Source organism: Osmerus mordax, chromosome 17, assembly GCF_038355195.1.
Source record: "Osmerus mordax isolate fOsmMor3 chromosome 17, fOsmMor3.pri, whole genome shotgun sequence".
NCBI classification, from domain to species: Eukaryota; Metazoa; Chordata; class Actinopteri; order Osmeriformes; family Osmeridae; genus Osmerus; species Osmerus mordax.
Window position 1 is genome coordinate 5,315,062 of NC_090066.1, and position 20,395 is coordinate 5,335,456.

General features: G+C 40.6%; 3 protein-coding genes across 3 annotated transcripts; 2 read left to right on the forward strand and 1 right to left on the reverse strand.

The window, feature by feature from the left end:
- Nucleotides 1–6,623: 6,623 nt before the first annotated feature.
- Nucleotides 6,624–12,461, forward strand: LOC136960374 (fibroblast growth factor 6-like). The gene is made up of 3 exons (XM_067254846.1): nt 6,624–7,228; nt 7,717–7,820; nt 8,591–12,461. Exons 1-3 carry the CDS (start codon nt 6,889–6,891, stop codon nt 8,765–8,767), a joined length of 621 nt encoding a protein of 206 aa, XP_067110947.1. The 5' UTR covers nt 6,624–6,888; the 3' UTR covers nt 8,768–12,461.
- Nucleotides 12,462–13,457: 996 nt separating this feature from the next.
- fgf23 (fibroblast growth factor 23) lies at nt 13,458–15,463 on the forward strand. Its single transcript, XM_067254716.1, has 3 exons — nt 13,458–13,773; nt 13,861–13,964; nt 14,218–15,463. The coding sequence occupies exons 1-3, from the start codon at nt 13,539–13,541 to the stop codon at nt 14,653–14,655; spliced, it is 777 nt and encodes a 258-aa protein (XP_067110817.1). The 5' UTR covers nt 13,458–13,538; the 3' UTR covers nt 14,656–15,463.
- Nucleotides 15,464–16,607: 1,144 nt separating this feature from the next.
- tigarb (TP53 induced glycolysis regulatory phosphatase b) lies at nt 16,608–19,154 on the reverse strand. The gene is made up of 6 exons (XM_067254498.1): nt 19,066–19,154; nt 18,655–18,692; nt 18,332–18,453; nt 18,052–18,129; nt 17,803–17,913; nt 16,608–17,594 (listed from the first exon to the last, which is right to left on the reverse strand). Exons 1-6 carry the CDS (start codon nt 19,152–19,154, stop codon nt 17,160–17,162), a joined length of 873 nt encoding a protein of 290 aa, XP_067110599.1. The 3' UTR covers nt 16,608–17,159.
- Between the last annotated feature and the right edge of the window lie 1,241 nt (nt 19,155–20,395).

Genomic DNA, 20,395 nt, shown 5'->3' on the forward strand with positions numbered 1-20,395 from the left:
ACTGCTACAGCACAGGTGAAAAAGAAGACATGTTTAGACACATGATTCTGTATTGGGTTGCCAGGTACGCTCACAATATGGATGAGGATGAAATATTGAAATAGGTAAATCAATAATTCAGCGATCAAGTTTAGAATGTAGCCCAATGAAATTGAACAAATCAAATAATCACTGACTATAGGCTTATGAGGTCAATATTATAAAAATGATAAGTACTAATATTAAGTAATGTATCGTCTATAGGGGTCTTGGCTCAAATACAACCCCCTTTAAATATGAATTGACCCGTCACTAAGTGTTGCGGATATCCGGTACCCTGGATGTGTATGCGTGGTATTATTGTAACCTTTAAATGGCCTTGGGTCAGATGTCTTTGGCATAAACCAGTTCTAACCGCAACCCAGCCACAGAAACCATTGCTCTGGCACTCAGGGTAACCGGAGTGGGCAGACAGGTCACTCGATCAGTGTGTTCCGGAGTTTGTTTTCTAAGTCTTCTCCATTTAAGTGTACGCTTTTGAATACTTTTTTTGTGCACTCAATCGTCTGCCACAATGCTAATTGCTAGTGGGATGTGAGGCGGTAGAGAAACAATCACAGAGAGACTTAAGGAAGTGCACTCCAGAGTTTGACCACAGGTTCCTTGCTCCATCAGTGTGTCTGAAAGAGCGTCTCATAGTTTATTGAAGCTAGTCAATTTAAGACCAAAATAAAGGCACATTTTATTGATCAGCGTTTCTATTACAACATGGGAAGAAAAATTGTTTAATGCTTGATGAAACTTGAGTAGACAGCCTGTTACCACCCTATTGTAAGGCTGCATAATACAGTTCTAGTCCACATTATATTCACCGCTGCAAATATTTCCGTCCTCAAATATCCAGAATAGACCAGAACAAGAACACAGAGTTCTATATTTGGGAAAGGAGCGGAAGCAGTGCACATGAATAAACCATCAATGCCGTTGACTCATTCATATGTGCTGCTGAATCATCTTGGGAAGAATGCAGGCACTTGAGTTGAGAGGAAGGGGTTGTGAAGTTGTTGGCAGTGTCAGGTCCCAGGTCAGGCCTCTACAGTATGATTACAAGTGTTGACAGACTCTGGAGATATAAACAGCATCAAAGGCCTCACAGCCATTCAGGCCTGCCAGTCTTACACTCCAACACCATTGAAAATAGTATCTCGAAAACAGCATTGTTTTCTGCACCCCAGCGTGGCACTTGAAGGGCACACAGGATCAGACTCATTAGGACAACTGCCTCTAAGCAAATTGAAAAGGTGAGAGGCACAAGGGCCTTTAGCTCTTGTGGTCAGTCTTCCTGAGTGTAAGGATCATGGAATGCAACTTTTATGTATTGTCCACCTACTAAGAGAATTGTATTTTAGTCATTTACAATAGTGAAAGTTTGTGTTTTCTCATTACATTTTCAGCAGTCAACTACAAGTTATTTTATAATGACAATAATTCGCCCTCACAAAAAATGTGATAGATAGACATAAACGTCTGATTGACAGAATCTCCCAAGAGACTGCTGAAGGCGTGTGTGTGGGCTGTTCTGTGCATGTGTTAATGTGTGTTCAGCAAGCTGACTCGTATGTTTAGCATACCGACAGTCCATCTCAGAGGACCTTTCTCAGCTTGAGAGACTGGCTGTCTCAGAGGCTCTGAGTTGTCGTACTCTGACAGTCTCTGTGCTGCTGACATAGAGACACACCCACCATTATAGACCAATCAGCCTCCACAAACACTCTGACACAGCACTCAGATCCGATGTAACCTAATTAAGGACTGATGTTTCTCCACACGATTGACATGAAAGCATCGTGAACAATCTCAGTTAATTTATTACATGGTTTACTGCAGGTGCCAAACGTATAGAACTCTTACATTTGATTTATATAGGAATATAGTATAAATCATCTCTCTGTTGATCCTGTTCTACGAAACAATGGTTCTGCTGAAATTACTTTTGTTGAAGTTTTTTGTTTCAAATCCAAAAGGCATTTTACATAGCAGCTTCCTTGTTGTTTTAATATTCCTCAGGGACACATTCACAATGCAGGGCCTGACATAGTTTTAACAGTAAAGGTGTCCCTCTGCAAGCACTTTAGATATTTTAAGTCGGCTGTTCTTAAAAAAACAAAATAAATGTTGTTTTATCACCTTCATCGTTTTCTGAGATTTCCATTCTCAGACTAAATAACTACTTTTCCCAAGTCTCTTTCTCTAAAACTGAGTGACTTGAGTTCAGCCAAGCCACATTCCAGTGTCCCAATGAATGCTGCAATGCAGTGAATTAGTGTCCCTGGACAATAATGAACTGCCCTTACCACTGTTTCTCACCAGGGGGCGACCTTCACACAGAAGAATGACTTCGTGGTCCTTGTATAGGAAGTTATTCTAGAGTCAAGTGCAAGCCAAGCATTTTTCTGCAATGTCAAGCATTGCCCTTTGACTGTCATCCAACTGGGCTTTCTGACAATAAGGCTTACTCAAAGAATTTTACCCCTTTTAGATAATAATATTTAGTTTTATTCAGACCGTTTGGGAACAAATAGTCTTCGATAGAAAACCGATCCACTGTTTCATGATACTACATACTGTAATTTCAAGACAGGAACTTCATTTTAGCAGTGTTATTATGTAACCTAAATCTATCTTTAAAAAAAAGGTGTATAAAAATGTACTTTTTTAACAAATGTGATGTTAACATTGTAATGTTGTGTCGTTATTTTTTTATATTCGGTGGTTATATCCAGTGGGAGCCCAATCATAATACATGTTCAATGTGTCCGCTGCCCAATCAGGTACAGCAAGAGTATTTATTGGTTGTCCTTTCTGTCCTACCGATGCTGTGACTGACAGGGATTATGGAAACGCTGGTCTTTTGGCAGTATGACAGAATCACTACACAGGATGACTCATACCCACAGAAGAGCCATCTCTTAGCATCTCCTCTCCTCCATCAGTCCAATTACCTTTATCAGTGCTCACGGCTTCCTCCTCCTGCCCCCCACACACAAATCACTCTGCAGGGCAAGGTGGTAGTCACACCCTCACACCGCTCTCAAGCCGGTGGCACTGTTTACGTCCTATGGGGGTGAGAACGTGCGAAGCGGTAACTGAATGTGTCACAGAATGCCTTACATTCCTAGGCTAGGTCTTGGAGGCCTGGCTTGGTGTTGGGTTCCTGGGGGTAAGGGAAGAGGAGCCAGGGGAATTGGGTGCCGACTCAGCAACTGACAACTCCTCTGATCTCTCTCCCTTCCTTCAGCCTTAACCAAATACCGGGCAATAGGAATATGACATATGGGAACCTTTCATCAGGCCCAGATATGCCTTAACCCAAGCTGGTGTTTTTAGCCTGTGTAGCTGGACATCTCATTATGGGGATGTGGACACATACAATAGCTTATCCCTCCTCGGATAATGTTGTGATAACTTTGCCTCGTTGAATCATTGTCCATGGTGAGATGTGTCCCCTGTTGTTGGAAAACCAATAAATTGTAATCTCTGTGATTACAGGCTATAACATGCAATTACTCCTGTTTAGAATAGACATGGGAGTGACACTGGTATCACTGGTCATAAAACACTATTGCATCAGTACCATAATAGTAACAAGAAGAAATGCTATATAACTTTTTTGGCAATATCATTTTGAGTTGAATAAACATACTGATGGCTTAATTTAGTTTCAGTCTGTACCTTACTTTTGCTGGTATAACTTATTTTAAGTTACATTGCATTATAGAAACCTTTTGGAAATTTAAAGACGTTTTGGTTTTTCTCTCCTGTTACAAAACATTATTTTACATGTAAAATGTATGTAAGACAGCACATCTAATTAGGTGATAACCACGTCCTGTGTGAATAGCCCTGTAGTCTGTTGAAATCGTTTTTACAGACTTTTTGCTTTGTCATCCGTCATTCGGAGCATAAAAAGGTGAATCAAAAGTCACCTCTACCTTTTTGGATTTTCCCTTAGTCACTCATGCTCATTTTAGCTGCACCAGGGAGGACTGCAGGTTGATTAAGTTGTACACTTTGTTCTGAACACTCTCTTCTAACAAGCTGTGCTCTTATATCTTAATACTAGCAGCATCATACATTTCCTGGCAAATGTAGTAATAGAGCACTGGTTGAGTATACATAACAGGAAGAAACATTCTCATCCTCCCTTTTTCTTCTGGACTATAGATCAACTCTGTCAGGAAGAAAATGTTTCCAAGTTGTATCCATAGTTTTCCGGGACAGTGATTCGATTAACTGAAATCAGTTTGTTTTCCTCCATGGATGTAACGGCCTCGTTACGCCTTTCTACTGAATCATAATTTTAACCATAACACTGAAATTAATTCCTCATTCTGAAGATCTGAACAAGCTTATTATAGTCCTGCAGTTTTGGGTTCAAGTTCAAAGTTATCTTATATCAGTCGCTGAAATATGATAGTTAAGGGAGTTGAACTGTTAAATATGTGGCAATACATAGGAGCTATTTAAGAAGATGGGTACTCTGCTAAATTTGAATGGCCCAGAATGTGTGGTGATTCCTACATCAGTCCATCTTACAAATTCATGGCCTGTGAGTTTTATTTCACAAATATTCGTTTTCAGTTTAGATCTGTCCTTTAAGCCATTACATTGCCAGTGTATTCTAGTGGTTCTGATGTCATGCCAGAACAATTCTTCTCCAGAGCACACTCCCAGCTGTTGTTTCAATATCATGTTCTAACCCCACGTTAATAAAAACCTAATTGAGGGGGCTGATATCCTAGTATATCCAGTTACTTACACTTACACTGCAATGTACACAAAGCCTTGGACTTTATTGTTCGTCCCATTCTGATTGATTTGTGTGTGTGTAAGTGTATGTTGAATAAACCAAGTAATTGGCAATGAGACAGCTGACCTGCCAATAACAATTGCTGTATACTAACCAGCAGGCAACTTTCCAAGGGAGTTCCAATGTTCCATCTAGTAATACCCTAACCATTTGAGGTTAATGCTAGATAACTGATGGACATGACTGGAATGTATCATATGGCATAGTCATTAAAATAATGTTTAGTGCATTGTGCTCAGCTCATAGAAAGCATGAAGTGTGAAAATGTAATCTGAAATTCAGAATGTTGTGTTGAAAGCATGTAGCCTACAGTAGGAGACCCCGTTTCAGAAGGCTCTTGCTATTGGCCTGCTTTTTGTTTTATCTTTGTGCAGCTGTGTGGAATCCTCTATTTCTTGTCAGATTGCTATGGACAATAGCAGTTGATAGGTCAACTGCAGTTGTCTTTGTTGAAGCCCCATATTTTGTACTCTTGCTATGTGATATGACCCATCACGTAGGCTACCGATAAAAAAGTATGTCAGAACAGCTGGGGTAAGGATGACCAAATTCCAACACTGTAGCCCATATCTTATTATTTCAGTTTCAGTTTATACGATACTTTTCCTCTGGCTTGCCATTAATCACACAGTTTTAACCGTGCTTCAAACTGTCGGAGGTTGCCTATTGTAGACTGTCATAGAGCTCAGCAAAGCATGCGTGAGTCTCAGCCTCATTAGCGGTTTCAACTCAAAATTGATTTTACTTTACTTTGTCAATGCCGCAATCCCAGTTTTTTTCTGTCTATTCAGACTTTCGGTTTAATAGACTATATGCTTACGCAGGAAAACTGAAACACTGGATTCTACTGGATGAATCTAGATTGAACCATATTTAGTCATGTTGTTGTTGTTATTATTATTATTAAACCCGACTATCACCCTCCCTTAATTTCAGGATTATTGTGGAACTGTTGCGTTTCTGTCAGTATCTTGACAATGTGAAAGGAAAGTTATGTTATTTTCTAGACTATTTCAAGTTGTATTTGACTGTGCCTTATAATTAAATGCTAAATTATATCATGTTTAATAAACTCAACAATTTGAACATCAAGGAATATAATAGTTAGGTTTTTGGAAACGGCGGAAACCCTCATAACTTCCGGTGTGACTGCTCTCTGGCATCAAAGAGCACCTGGGGAACCACGTAACATGGTCTCTGACGTACGGGCATTCCCTGTTGGGTATACTCTTGAAGGCTGACAATGACACAATGTTTTCAAAGATGGGATGCAGGCTATCTGAACCTTGACAAAAATGTGCACGGATTTGTGGCATCGTTTTCATAAGTAGCAGGTGTATTCTCTTACTATAACAACCTGCAGTGCGTCTATGCATTCTAATATGTCGTTGTGTAAACTTCCTGAACAAACAGCTAAGGAAGTGGCAGACAGGATTGCCATTGCTCTCCGGTGACTACTGGACTGTTTTTACACCTTCATTCTAAATAAGGAAGCAGCCTGTCCGACATATGACCACCGTCCCGATTTGGGCTCTGCCACCGTACCCATCGCATCCCATGATTGCTCAACGCTATCCAATGAAACTCCTCTTTCCCCCACCTCACAGGAGAGGGAACAGAGTCGAGACCACACTCTCATCAGGATTGCGGTTCTGCGCTGCGCACACACTTGCTTGGGTAGCAACTCTCTCTCCCTCCCCTCTCTTAAAACAAGCAGTGAAGTCAGAGTGATGTCATACCAGGATGCTAGTGCCTGGCAAGGTGAGATAGCTTTTTGGTGAGTGGTGTTCTCCACGGCCAGCGTTGCCAATCCAACGGCGCGGAGCTGCGAAAGATGGTAATCATCACCACCACCACCTCAAGCTCAGTCGCGCGTTCTCCTTTTTCTAGCCCTCGGCTCCCGGGCCACCGTTCCATGCCCGACGCTCTGATCTGCCTTCTTAAAATAATCCTTTACCACCATGCCAAAGGAAGAAAAACAAGAAGAGCGGTATTTTTAGGGCCGTTAACTCTGACCACGTGCCCTGAAGGTAAACCGGATGGCAATTGCGCAAAGGTGCCTCATCAGTATGTCCTACGAGGCCAGCACGCACTGGACGTTGACTGCAATTGTTCTCTTGGGGTCTGTTTTGGGGATTGTGTCATCATATCCGATTCCAAGCAGGACTAATGCAACTTTATTGGAAAGAAGGTGGGAGACCCTATTCTCCCGCTCCTTTCTGGGGATTTCTGGCGAGAAATCAGACATGAACTGGGAGAACGACTACTTGCTGGGCATAAAGAGAGTGCGGCGACTTTACTGCAACGTAGGCATTGGGTTTCACCTGCAGGTTCTCCCAGATGGCAGGATAAATGGTATACATAATGAGAACCCATACAGTGAGTACATCCTATATCCGCCTAATGTACTGCAAAAATGGGGGTGTGAAAGCAGTTCTCCCAAGTTTCACTAACCCGGGTAGCATATCTTTACATGCATGATATTTAATCAGTGGTGTCGGCAACATTGGATGTCTCTTAAACCAAAGACAAATCTATTAAAAAACCTTGTATCCGTCAGTGTTAAATATCTTCCCAGGCCAAAACATGACATGAATGCTTGGACCAATATAGACACCAACTTATTTTTACACCGGCTCCTTCAGCGGCCCAGAAACGAATTACCATGCACGCTAGTCCGAAAGTATAGTACTGAGAGATACTCATGTTTGAAATGCGAAATCAACACGAAATGCTCAAATAATGCTGAACAGGGACTATATCGTCACCTGCAAGGTTACACCCACTGCTGCATAGTGCACGTCTTTGTTCTACTCGCATTGATAACCTCTGCCAGGGTTCCCTTAACGTCATGTTTCGTTTGATAGGTCTAATAGAGATCTCTACAGTGGATCGAGGAGTGATAAGCATGTACGGAGTGAGAAGTGAGCTGTTTGTCGCAATGAACAGCAGAGGAAGGTTATACGGGACGGTAGGTGTGCATACTTGTATTTGCATCATGTTCAATATCGCGGGGAAAATACGCAATGATATGTGGAAATGTGTGATTATGTAGGCTGTCGTGATTGAAAATGGATAAATGTAGTAGGTTAATCACCGTAGTATTACCAGGATTACCAATAAGTGATAGCTCATTGGTTCACACAAGCGTGTTCTGTTCTCTGTGCAAATTAGCCAAAAACACTTAGTCATGGAACACGAACTAATAGGCTACAGTTAATAATTTTTATATATATCTACATCCATGTATTACCATATGATGATAAACCAGACTGGTCTGTGTTTGTACAGTGGTGAGTTAGTATAATTAGGCCTACTTGTGTCACAGCAGGGACCCGTTGCTGATGTAGGGTTATGCTCATTTTAAGATTCCATGAGCATCTTAAATTATGATTGAACAAACCCACAATGTTAAGTTACATTATTACCAAATAGTTTGTTCAGTAATGCTGTGTCACCTGTGAATTATATCTGATCATTTAGGCCATTAACAAACACAATTCTTATAAATTAGTTTCTTCATTAAGGTTAGATGAGTGTTAGTTATTCAGAATGCCTTTAATGTTTAATATCATCGTCCTCCAGTTACTTTCTAGAAAATTGGCAAATACAGACAGTGCTTCAGGCCATTTCAGCTGCAATGCCATTCCATCAAAGACAGATCATTTCAAAACTAGGCATGTAAAATGATGTTCAGTTGTGGGTCTCGCCTTAGATTTTCTCTGCTTTTACCATTTTTAGCCGGTCTTTCGGGACGAGTGTAAGTTCAAGGAGACCTTGCTGCCAAACAACTACAACGCCTACGAGTCGTTTGTTTACAAGGGCTCCTACATCGCCCTCAGCAAATATGGCCGGCTGAAGAGAGGCAATAAGGCTACCACCGCCATGACGGTGACACACTTCCTCCCCCGACTATGAGCAGAACTCGCAATAACTCTTTAATTTGCACATGTTGGATGTTCTTCCAGGTAATATAGAAAATACATATTCATTTACCGTAATGACTGGCGGACTGCAAGAGTTACACATTATTTGGATAGCTAACTTTGTATTACAACTGATGTATTATGCCATTCTGTGCTGCTTATAGTTTGTAACGTTATTGTTGGGGAAGTCGAATACTTTGCCAGTCTCAACACTTTACTTTGGTGCTTGCTGTAACAGAAGTTCACCTCACTCTGTCTTTGGGATGGAGGACTAGATGTATCCTTGGAAAGAGTGAAACGGATACTTTTTATTACCTCAAAGAACTACTTGACTGGATGAAGGATGCATGGAGTTATACTCAAAAATACCTGCTAAGTTTATCCTTTCTCTGAGGGCTTTGAGTGCTTGACTCCTCTGTTGAACACTGATGTCCAGCCAGGGGAACCCCAGACAACCTAAATGCACTTCTTTTGCTGCACGATGTGAAGGTGCCTTGCTGTTCCCACTTGTGGCCCCCTTCTTCTTGCATGTAAGATACACCCACTGAAGTCAGAAATAGGCTGACACTCTGAAGAGGGCCTCAGGGGGGCAAGACTATCTCTGGTTTATTTTCTTTTTCTGTCATTCGAACTGATTTAGGTTTGAACAGTGAGACCCAAGGACTCAGCTTTGTGTAGTGGTGGAGCCTGAGGTGAGCCTAGCTGCCCACCTAGAAGTTCAATAATGTGGGGCAATCATAATAATAACAGGGTTGGATAACTGTTTGTCCATAACTGGTGTCAAATTATATTGGCCCAAAACTCTATTTTTTGCATTCTGAAATGAATAGATTAACTGTATTAATAACATGCAAGCACACAGTGGAAAAATACTACATGTCACCTACATGGGACACTGCTAGCATACAATCCAAACACTTCTGTTTTGGTGCTTCTGGTAAGTGTGTGAGATGTAAAATTGCAAGCTTTGTGCATCGCTGTGGAAAAAAGTCTAAACAGGCTACTGACTAAGAAGCCAATTAACAATGTTGTAAATAGTGAGAATGTGAGACATTGCTAAAGAGAACGAGAAGCTTTAGTTTGCCTGGTGGCAAAACAGAGTTCAGGTTGCACAATGACCATCAATGATGGTGCCTAATAGTTTTGGTAAGAATCATTACCACACATATTTATTTATTTGTTTGTTGAAGTGTTCAATGGATTTCCACTGAGTGAGGTGTGTGCTGTGGGCAGGCTTCACTGCAGCAGCAACTACAGTGGAGATGGTGTTTGGAGCTGTCTTTTAAAATGTAATTATGGGACAGTTATTAGATAGTCCATGTGTGTCACTGGATTGGAGGACATTTCAGTTATTTATTGATTTTTTTGTTTAACATGCTGCTGGTTACTTTTAAACTGATTCTCATGATACCACACCCTGGCACTGAGAGAGTTGGACTATTTCAATCCAGTAAAGACGTATGGGACAATCCTGCCTGCTGTCTCTTGTTTGATGAAACTCCTTTAAGAATGTGGCTGTCGTAGCATGTCAGGCTGCCTCCCACATACCTGAACAACCCCCCACTGAGCATTATCAGCCCACCACCAATCACTTACACCCCCAGGAACCTTGGGATGCCAGCAGTAACCCAGCAGCTTCCTCTTCTGCTTCAATCCTATTTTAGTTCAAGGTCACAGACCACCGTTGGTCCTAACCAGGTGTCCATGGTAGTCTGCTATTTGGGGCACCGTTGTTCCACCCAACACTTTGTGATAGCCATGCTAGTATCTCTGTACTGAGTGCATTTACACCAAACCCATTTTAGTATTACTTTGCTAGTTCACCTTCAGCTCTAGGATATACAGATTATTTCTCTTATTCAGACAGTGGTTTTAATAGTCACTGTGGGTGGACCATCAGTGGCCTCCAAGACCTTTATCTTGTCCTTAACTGCTCCTGTAAGTGTAGCTCTAAAAGAGGAATTCTACAGGGAGTAGTTGTTACTTTCCACATTATAATGCCTGACAATGCATGTGCTAAGGGAGCTGCAGTGCTTTCAAACAATCTTATCTCTCTCCTGGTGATATTAGAACAGCTGGTGTGTGTGCGTGAGTGTGTGTGCATTTGTGTGTGCATGAAATGCAGCTCCTTACACCCCTTCCTCCCCACACTCTGCTAGTACATCTTTGGATATTTCTGGGAGGGGACATCTGCAGACTTGATGCAGTGCGTGAGGCGGAAAAGTGCAGAATCACACAGAACAGAGCAGAGCCTCCCTAGTACACCCTGTCTTTAACAGACCCTTGGGCCAATGTGATCACAGGAATAACCTAATGTGACCTGAAAACCAGTCTCCCATGACAAAACACCATAGGCAGCTTTTTCGACCCTACCATTACTTATCAGAAAGGCCTTAGTGGCACATTCAGCTAGAACAGCTGGAGAGTTTCATTTTGCTGTGGTACAGTCTGTAAGACCCCATATTTCCACTCAGAATTGAATGGAAGTTACAAGGTATTATGCTAGTTTGTCTGTGACAGTTTTGTATTTTGTATTTTAAAGATTGTAACCCCAAAACTTACAATCCTTTAGCTCATTATCATGCCATCCGCCAACAGGAATAATTTCCTGACTGATGTAATGTGGATCAAAGTGTCGTTGAGTAGAAAAGGTTTTGTTGCTGTTGTGGGATGACACTGCATGGGATACATGTATTATGGAATAATGATTGGCACAGCTGAACAAAAAACATTCACTGTCATTCTGTGTTGATGTATCTTTTGTGTAGTCAATTGTTACTTATTCACATCATGAACAATTTAGAACAAATTGCATTATGACTGTTGTTTGTAAAGTATGATTTAGACAGGCAGAGCACTAATATATACTAATATCAACATTAGAGGTTTTACAACTGAACTGGCATGTGTGTTCTGTGTATGTGTGTATTGTGTGTGTGTGTGTGTGTGTGTGTATGCACGTGTTTACAGGAGAGTGTATCTTGTCCTCCGTTAATAATGTTATAAGATGTCTATAATCCCAAGGTGCACCTTATCAAAGACATCTTAAAAATTCTGGACAAAATGTGAAGAAAAGTGAGCTAAAAAAACACATTGAGTTTCTCATGCTTGAACATGATAATAGGATGGTTACAAAACCTAAAGATGGAACCTAAAGGTAAAAAGTTGTAGTCTGCATGGAGAAGCTTTGTTTCAGCTTTGACCAAAAAGTCTTTTAAGAGGGTCTCACCTTTTGAGAAGGCATCATTTGTGAAATGTGTTATCTGTTCATTTCAGTAGATGAGATACTATTAGTCTCAGTGCAAGAAGTGCAGAATGTGCAGTGCAGAATGCGAGAATATGTCAGAACCCCAAACGTGGTTAGGTGTGTGTGTCTGCATGTGTTCCCCGTGTGTGTTGGCAGAACTTTTTCTCTCTTTGTTTTGTACCCCTGCACTAAGGGGAGTGAGCTTTCACCTGTACCCCTCCTCTCTGTAAACATATACCTCACCTTCTGCCTTAGTTTGGATTTGTTGTAACTGTCTGAGGAAACAACAGACTTCTCTGATAGTTTGTTTCTGAAAACAATTGCTACGTTAGTTAATATTAATATAAGAAAAAATGTCTTTCCTTTTATTTTTGTACGTATGTGCTATGCACAGCAGTCTACTGTATTCCTAAGATACCAATAAAAGTTTTTTTTTTAATTGGTTGTTGTCATGGTGTGCTCTTAAGCAGTGTGTGATGAAGGATGACAGGCACATAATTGACCTTTCTCTTACAGGGAATACCAGAGACAAAAACAGACAAATGGGGATGCCCTGAAAAGTACACAAAATCAATGTTTCTTAGAATGATTTGTCCTGTTGGAAGAGAAGTGTGCTGTACTGAATGGTGAGTGTGGGGAAGCGTAAAAAAAAACTAGGAACTAGGTAGGAACTATAGGTCTTTACCGAGAAGCAAATAGACAGAATTTTAAGTTGGTTGTTTTAGAATGTTTGGAATGGTTGTCATTTGGCCTCATGCCATTCTTAGTTTTGTACTAATCAACTGTCAAACCCAGCTTCACCAGATATTTGACTTGAATAAAATCTTCTCCTTCAATAGACACCAATTAAAAGCCCTGCGCGTTTTTTTGAGTGTCACTCCCACTGCACATTATTCTCAATACTTAAGTTTGTGGCTCCCTCTGCTGGTTTCATTTGAATCGTGGACATGTTAACAAGCCTAACTACAGTATTACAAGCAGGTGCGTAAAGATGAAACCATTGCCTAAATGTTACGTTTTCACAAATTAATGTCAAACTTGACATTCCGATCGATAATGTTTGACGGAAACGTGCCATACAGAAACATATAGAGAAATACATTTACATTTTAAGTTGTAAAGATAAGTTCGAATTGTTCTTCATGAAATTTGTGTGTTTTCATATTGGTCAGTCTTACTGAACGTACAACAGTTATGGTTGAGGACCTAAATGTTCAAACGAAATGTAAAAGGAAACCATCACTTAGATTGCGCAACACGACTATACGTATACATATTGACCAATACCTTAAGATGAAAAGGCAGAGGTGGACACGGCCCCCTTCCTTCCGCTGCAAGAAAGCCGCACATCTGGGGGCGAGCGCTGCGTAAGAAGGATGTGAGCAGGAGTGGCCCTTGGGGCCTTTATATAGAGCTGCGTTCAGACTTTGGGACACAGAATCAGCTGAAGTTTCCCCAAGCTTGCTGTAGAATTCAACTTATACGTTTCTGGATTCAACCTTCACTCTTTTTAAGAATGGAAGGAAGAAAGAAATATGGAATGAGGAACATAGTCCTCATGCTCCTACTGGCTTTGCTACAGAGATTCCGACTTGTGGATTCTCTTCCAAACCACTCTCCACTTGTTGGATCCAACTGGGGGAATCCAAGACGATACGTGCACCTGCAGACATCGACGGACCTAAACAATTTCTACCTTGAGATTAGTTTGAATGGCCATGTGCGTAAAACTACCGTTAGAAGTTCTTACAGTAAGTTACTTCGTACTCATTAAGTTGAGGTGTTTTTCTCATTTGAAACTTCTTGTATGTATTTAACAAATGTTTTTTTCATTACAGGTGTAATTTTGATGAAGGCTGAAACAAGGGAACGTGTTGCAATCCTTGGTGTCAAAAGTAACCGTTACTTGTGTATGGATACAGTGGGTAACCCTTTCAGTTCTGTAAGTTCATTTTTATAAATGTGATGGTCTTTATTAAAATGCAAACTTTGTCATTACTTTTTATTGGAGGGATCTTCAGTAATCAAACAATTTGTTTTTGTACTATGCGCAAAAGCGCCTTTTACGCACGTGTTACAGACTACACTTCTTGCATATTCTTTCTAATACCGTTGTAATTGTTCATCTTAAACTAAGTTTATTTGTTTCTGCTTCAAACACTTCTATGTTAAAATCCAACATTTTATGTTTACAGCCTATTTGCCAGAAGGATGACTGTCTTTTCAACCACAAACTTCTTGAGAATCACCGAGACGTATACTATTCGTGCAGAACTGGCATCTTGTTTAACTTGGAAGGGATAATACAGGTGTACGCCTTTGGTCAGAACCTACCACAAACGTCCCTTTTCCTCTCGGAGCAGAACACGGTGCCGCTGGAGCGCCTCCTGCACAGGGAGAAAAGAAACCGTGTCGTTGATCCTTCCGATCCACACAACGTATATGGGCAGACCGAAGAAGGCTCTGACTCCAAAGCGATGCCGGAGGAGGACGCCGACCAGGAGGTTGAACTTCCAGAAGGGGCCGTTAACGTTTCCAGAGAGACACCTCTGTCTCCATCCACTCACGACCCCTGGAACGTGCATTCCACCAACTCCAACGTTAGCCCGCGTATTACTGGAACGATGGGATGAGAGGACCACCTGTAATTGTGTACCCGGACACAATGTCTGTTTTCACGTCGGGTCTTTAACAGCTGGTCTGATAAATACCCTTAACCATGAAGTGCTGTTGTTCGGTAGCACTGCCTATGCAAGACCCACTTCTGCCTTACATATTTACATGCTTTAGATGCTTTCTGAAGGCATGGCCAGGAATTCTAACAAAAGTAGGCCGGTAGATTGAGATGGTTCAGTGAACAATTCTATTGCGAAAATAGAATATGTAACTTTGTTAATGGTTTTCGGGAACGCACAAGCGTTCTTGAGCTACTCATGGTCCAACTGATGTCTGACGACAGTCTTTGAATATTTGTTTAAGTTTACAGGTCCAGATGAAGACACTCATGTCTAGTTTAAATCTTTAATAATATTTATAGGCTCGATTTTGGTGCATTAAAAAGATCTAATTGATTTAACATGTTGCGCAGTGCTTCAGCAGTTTGCTAATCTCGAATCGGTCTGCACACTTTTGCTACAATTTTTAACGATGACCAACCATCCCATGGAACACATGTATTTATTTATATACGCAGATAAAATACAGGGTATCGTATTTGTACAATTAAAAATAGTAATTTGAAACTAGAATTTACAGGTGCTGGTCACCACCAGCAAACAACCAACAGTGTATTTATTTATTTAAATCCATTTATGTTATTTATGGTATTTATACGGATGCTCAATAGTCATAAATGTATGAATCTGTTTCTGTCTAAAATGCACAGCATGTATGTTTTGATGTTTGGAATAATAGTAAGAAAAATAAATTACATTCATAAAGGAACCTTTTTTTGGTTGCTCAGTTTTTTTTATTGTTATTGTATTGAGATAAAAAGCTTCTCTACAACCACCTGCCCAATGGGTGCCTCTCATAATGTAAGCATCAATATGTTCAAATACGTAAGCAGGTTGAACATTGAGTTCTGAGGTACCTGTCATCAGGTGAGAGTCCAAAGCTTCCGGACAAGTAGATAAGTAAAAGTTTTGTCTGCATCATCTTTGTCTAAAAATAAATATTTCCACATATCTTTGTTTTACTGAGTAACAATGGTAACAGAGTTATTTTTGTCCAAGCAGCACAGTATCGTCACTACAAACCTGCATCCTGTTGGCTTGTTGAGGTTAACCCTATTGACCATTCACATCTTATCAGCCTTAACTCCTTAAAGAACATGTCCGTGTTGAGGAATCAAGTTTCTTGGCCCATGTTTACAGATAAGTGGGATAGCTATGAGTATTAGCATAGCCTTTCCAAATCTGTGTAGTTTATCTACAGTAAACTGATTGTTGTCTGAAATGTTTACAGAGACAGACCCTTTTGAATAGAAAATATGACGTGAAAACACTTGGCAACCCTCTCTCAGGTTGTAAGTGGAATAACCTGGACACAGGTCAGTGGATGGTTAATTACTCCCCTCGGGTGTTTTTCTAACCATTCCATGTCATGCTTGACCTGCAAAGACAAAAGTAGTTCTGGTCCTGATCACATACTGTGTGAAACAAAATACAGAAGAAGGAAATATAAACTGCTTCTTTACTATTGGTTCCTAGGCTTCTGTGCCATCTGGCCACACACTGCATGATCATACCAATAAACACATTGATGATCTGTCAATGATCATACATTTTGGTAGATAAACTCCTACCATCCATGCCAATGAAATTAAAATGTGACATTTCTGTTTAAAGAGTTTATAAATAACACTAGAAAACTGGGGTTAATCTGTAATTCAGCAATAATCTGATTACAGTATACATTAACTCAATATATCTTAAAGTATCCTCCAAGAGTTGTCTAAAGAGTGTCTAGTTAATTCTACTTCTTCTACTTCTCTACTTCAGAACATTGTTTTCCACAAACCAAACCTAACTTCACTGCAATTAATCCATGTTATATGTATAAGAATCCACGCTGCACACATTTTAGCTTCAGATCTTATTTATTACAGTGATGCCTTTGATTTGTATTTTACACATAGATAATAACACAGACCACAAGTTAGCAGATACTTATATGTTCATTGTCATTCAGTCATAATAATTTAGAAACACTGTTGACAGAGTTCAGCAATAACTCTTTGCCTTTGGTGCAATCAATCATTGTAAACTCACAACAGAAAAGTTCACATTTAAAAGTGCAGAGCAATTCAACAAAATTCTTATATAATAGGTGCTTACTTGTACAAGAACGTCCGATGGCTGGAACTGGATTCGTTTTCCACCAATCCTACCCATGCAATAATGTGTTGATAACAGAAGTGTGCTATTGCACTGAGGGAAAATGACTAAAACTGAGTAACCTACTTAAGAGCTCAAGCAAAAATAATTTACCCTGTTCATAACAATGTTGTGCATACATGTCAATAGTAGTGTCTAGATACAGTACTTCAGTCTTGGAGCCTTCCATTTCATTTGAGTGTTCCCACCAAAATAGATTTCAGAAACTGTACAATAAAACCCAATCTGGGGTTTCATCTCTATTTCTCAGTATCTTGGACTTTTGCCAAGTGGTCCTTTCTATTGGTGAAGACACAGCGGACGGTGGAGAGTGCCAGGCCAGCCTCATCCCGAGACAGAGTGAGAATGAAGCGGCTGATACCTGTGTTGGGGCACGGAGAGAACAACTGGGACATCCTCATTCCCTGAGGCAGGGAGCACTGCAGGTCCTCCACAAAGTGTCTGACGGCCACCCGGATGTAAGCCCCGTGGCTGACCACCAGGGCATGGACCGAGACACCCTGGAGCCCGTCTTGAGGTAGGCCAGCGTGAGGCCTGTCTTTCGGTCCACCACGAGACACAGGGCCAGCTGCAGCCTCTTCCGCCCCAGCAAGATAACTCTGTCCTGAGTAGCCATGTTCATCCACCATGCGCTGGTTTAGTACCTTGAGAAACTTCTTGAATCGCATTCTTACCTGGAGGCAAGAAGAAAAACCCAACAGACACACACATATATTACTATCCATTTTGTTGTTGTGTACTACTGTAATTTCTATTAACACCACTGCATGGCGCTGTTGGACAAAGAATGCTCTACAGACAGGCAAAGTCCAAGGTTAAATGTATCAAGATACTAATGGGAGGGATATTGTTCCTGTGTTTGCATATCACAAAATGGCTCACCTGCTCTAAAGTTTCTCCTCCAGGAGGGGTGAAGTCTCTGCATGATTGACCAGCAGCATTGGCCATGTTCTTTAGGTCCTCCTTAGGCCGCCCCTCTGCTATTCCAAAGCCCTGGAAGGTGGAACATGTATGGAACGATGTAGATGTGTTAACAATGTACATTGTCACAATGTAGTGTAATTGTGTGTCTCATGAATGCATAAATCATGCTTTGAGGATTCTGGTATTCTACAGGCAAGGGAAACATACTCTTTCTCGGAGCAAAGGGTCCAAAACCATTTCAGTGCCAGAGGAGTGGGCATTGTGTCTCAAGATGATTTCAGCTGTCTGACAAAAATGACAGAAATACAAAAATGACACACTTATACAAGGATGCTTCACAGTCAGGCTTTTGGCTTATGCCAAGCCTAAAGCAATAAAAAGTGTAAGCAACATATGTGGAAGGACTCCATACTCCACGGTCCAGTGTCCATGTACTGTGATATTCCTAACAGAATCTGGATCCACATTGTCAGTTATAAGAACTCACATGTCGGGCACGCTGTAGATTACTGACAAAGACATTGTTGAACCTGAGCTCTCTGAGGTACTGGCCCACTGCTTCAGCCTGCTGCAGCCCTGTATCTGACAGGGGGGTGTCCACTCCCTGACCTGGCAACAAAAGACATCCAAAATATTGGTCCCATACACACCTGTCTCTAGACATTAATTGTATACATTGTTGTTTGATCACACATACATATCGATCCTGATATTATATTTTGTGTGGGCTTCATAGTTGCTCAGGGTGTCTGACTCAACACACTGGTAGGGTAACGTGCTCTGCTGAGACAGTGATGCTTTTCAAAATACCTTGCAACAACTTGTCTCTGTTGTACTGCGTCTCCCCACTGTATGAAAAACGAATGAATATCAATAATGACAAACTGAACTATAGTGTGACATAGACTGACATTTTCCAAATAGGAGATGATGACATTATTTTCTGATGTAAAAAAACATTTATGCGATTTATTAGTTCGTAGAGTGACATCATCGTATGGCGCAGGTGATCTGGCGTGGCTACTGGCCTATCATATTCCGCAATGTCCGAAAGGTAGCCGGCTATCTAGCTAGCACTATCTATATACAATCCTTTCATATAGACTCGTTCATTCATGACGGTTGAAGGTCTTACCAATATATAAAGCCAATGTACAAGCATAAATACAATACGGATATTATACTACATCGTTCCATTATTTTGATTGAAAATCCACTTACTGTCGTATTATTGTCAAGCTAAACTTTAGCATTGCACGGTCCGCAAAAAATTCTGTGATTCTTCCTGTATTGCGGTTACAGAACGTCATTCTCAAGTCCAGCCTCTTCCTCCAACGTAGGCTAATTATACACACCAAAAACAACTACAAACATGGATGCAACATCACAACTAGCCACAATGACTTTATCTAGTATTATGATATCCGACCTCAACCAAGTGCTTGTTGTAGGCTACAATTTCATAGTTAAATCATATTTCAAAACTTGTACTTCTTACTTTAACATTTTGTAAAATTCCTTGGTTGATCCCAGCCATTCCGAAAGTGCTTGGTCGAGATTTTTGACCCTCTACCTTCAATTATCTTCTTGCCATGCTCAAGATGAAACTGTCATGAAGCAACCTTTCCCAACACTCAGCAAGGTGATAACAGTAGCTACACATCAAGCAGTAAAATGTCATTTTGTTTTAAGCAAATTTATTTATTTAGCAGAAGTTATGGATAAGACACTTCTGAGGTACATGGTGTGGTGTGATTGCTGGGGGTGAAAACAAACTAGAAACCCACATAATTTGACCACACTCTGAACAATAACACATTCGGTTCTGGGGGTTGAAGATAACAGACTAAATGGGTACCTCATGAAATTCTTTCCACTTAATCCAATGAACTGATCCTAAATGTGCCAAATAATTGTTTGACTATAGTACGAAAATATCATAAAAATATAAATGTTTTTTTGTCTTTCAGATATATGATATATAGCAGTTTCTCCTCTAGCACCAGGGGTGATGTGTGATGGTGTATTTTCAGCCGATAGCATTCAGTGTAATATTAAAGCTATGCACTCTATAGTCTAAAGAGATGGCCTCTCATCCAGGGAAAAACGTCTAAATCTGTCAAACAATCTCAATGAGTTCTGAGCTGTTTCCCCTTGCTCTCGAAAATAATTCTGAGTTGTGAGGTAATGCGAGATGGCATCTCGCTCTAAGAAACCTGAGGTACAGACACACACACACATTTCAGTTGTAGAATGCAGCAAGGAAAAGAAAGAACATATGATACATAAAGAGAATAGTATAAACATGCTATTCTAGAGAACTGCAGAGTACTTCCAGTCCAGAACCCATCCTCCTCTACCTCCTTTGCTACTCTCCAGTAAACACACAACACAGGAAAGCAAGGACAGTTACATTTCCAAAATTCATTATATAGCAGCACACTCAAGTGAATCTTACAATTAGACAATGTCATCTTTGTATAAGACAGGAAAAGAAAAGCTTAATAGCAGCAAAAGAAAGATATCAAATATAAAACACAAATATATCTAT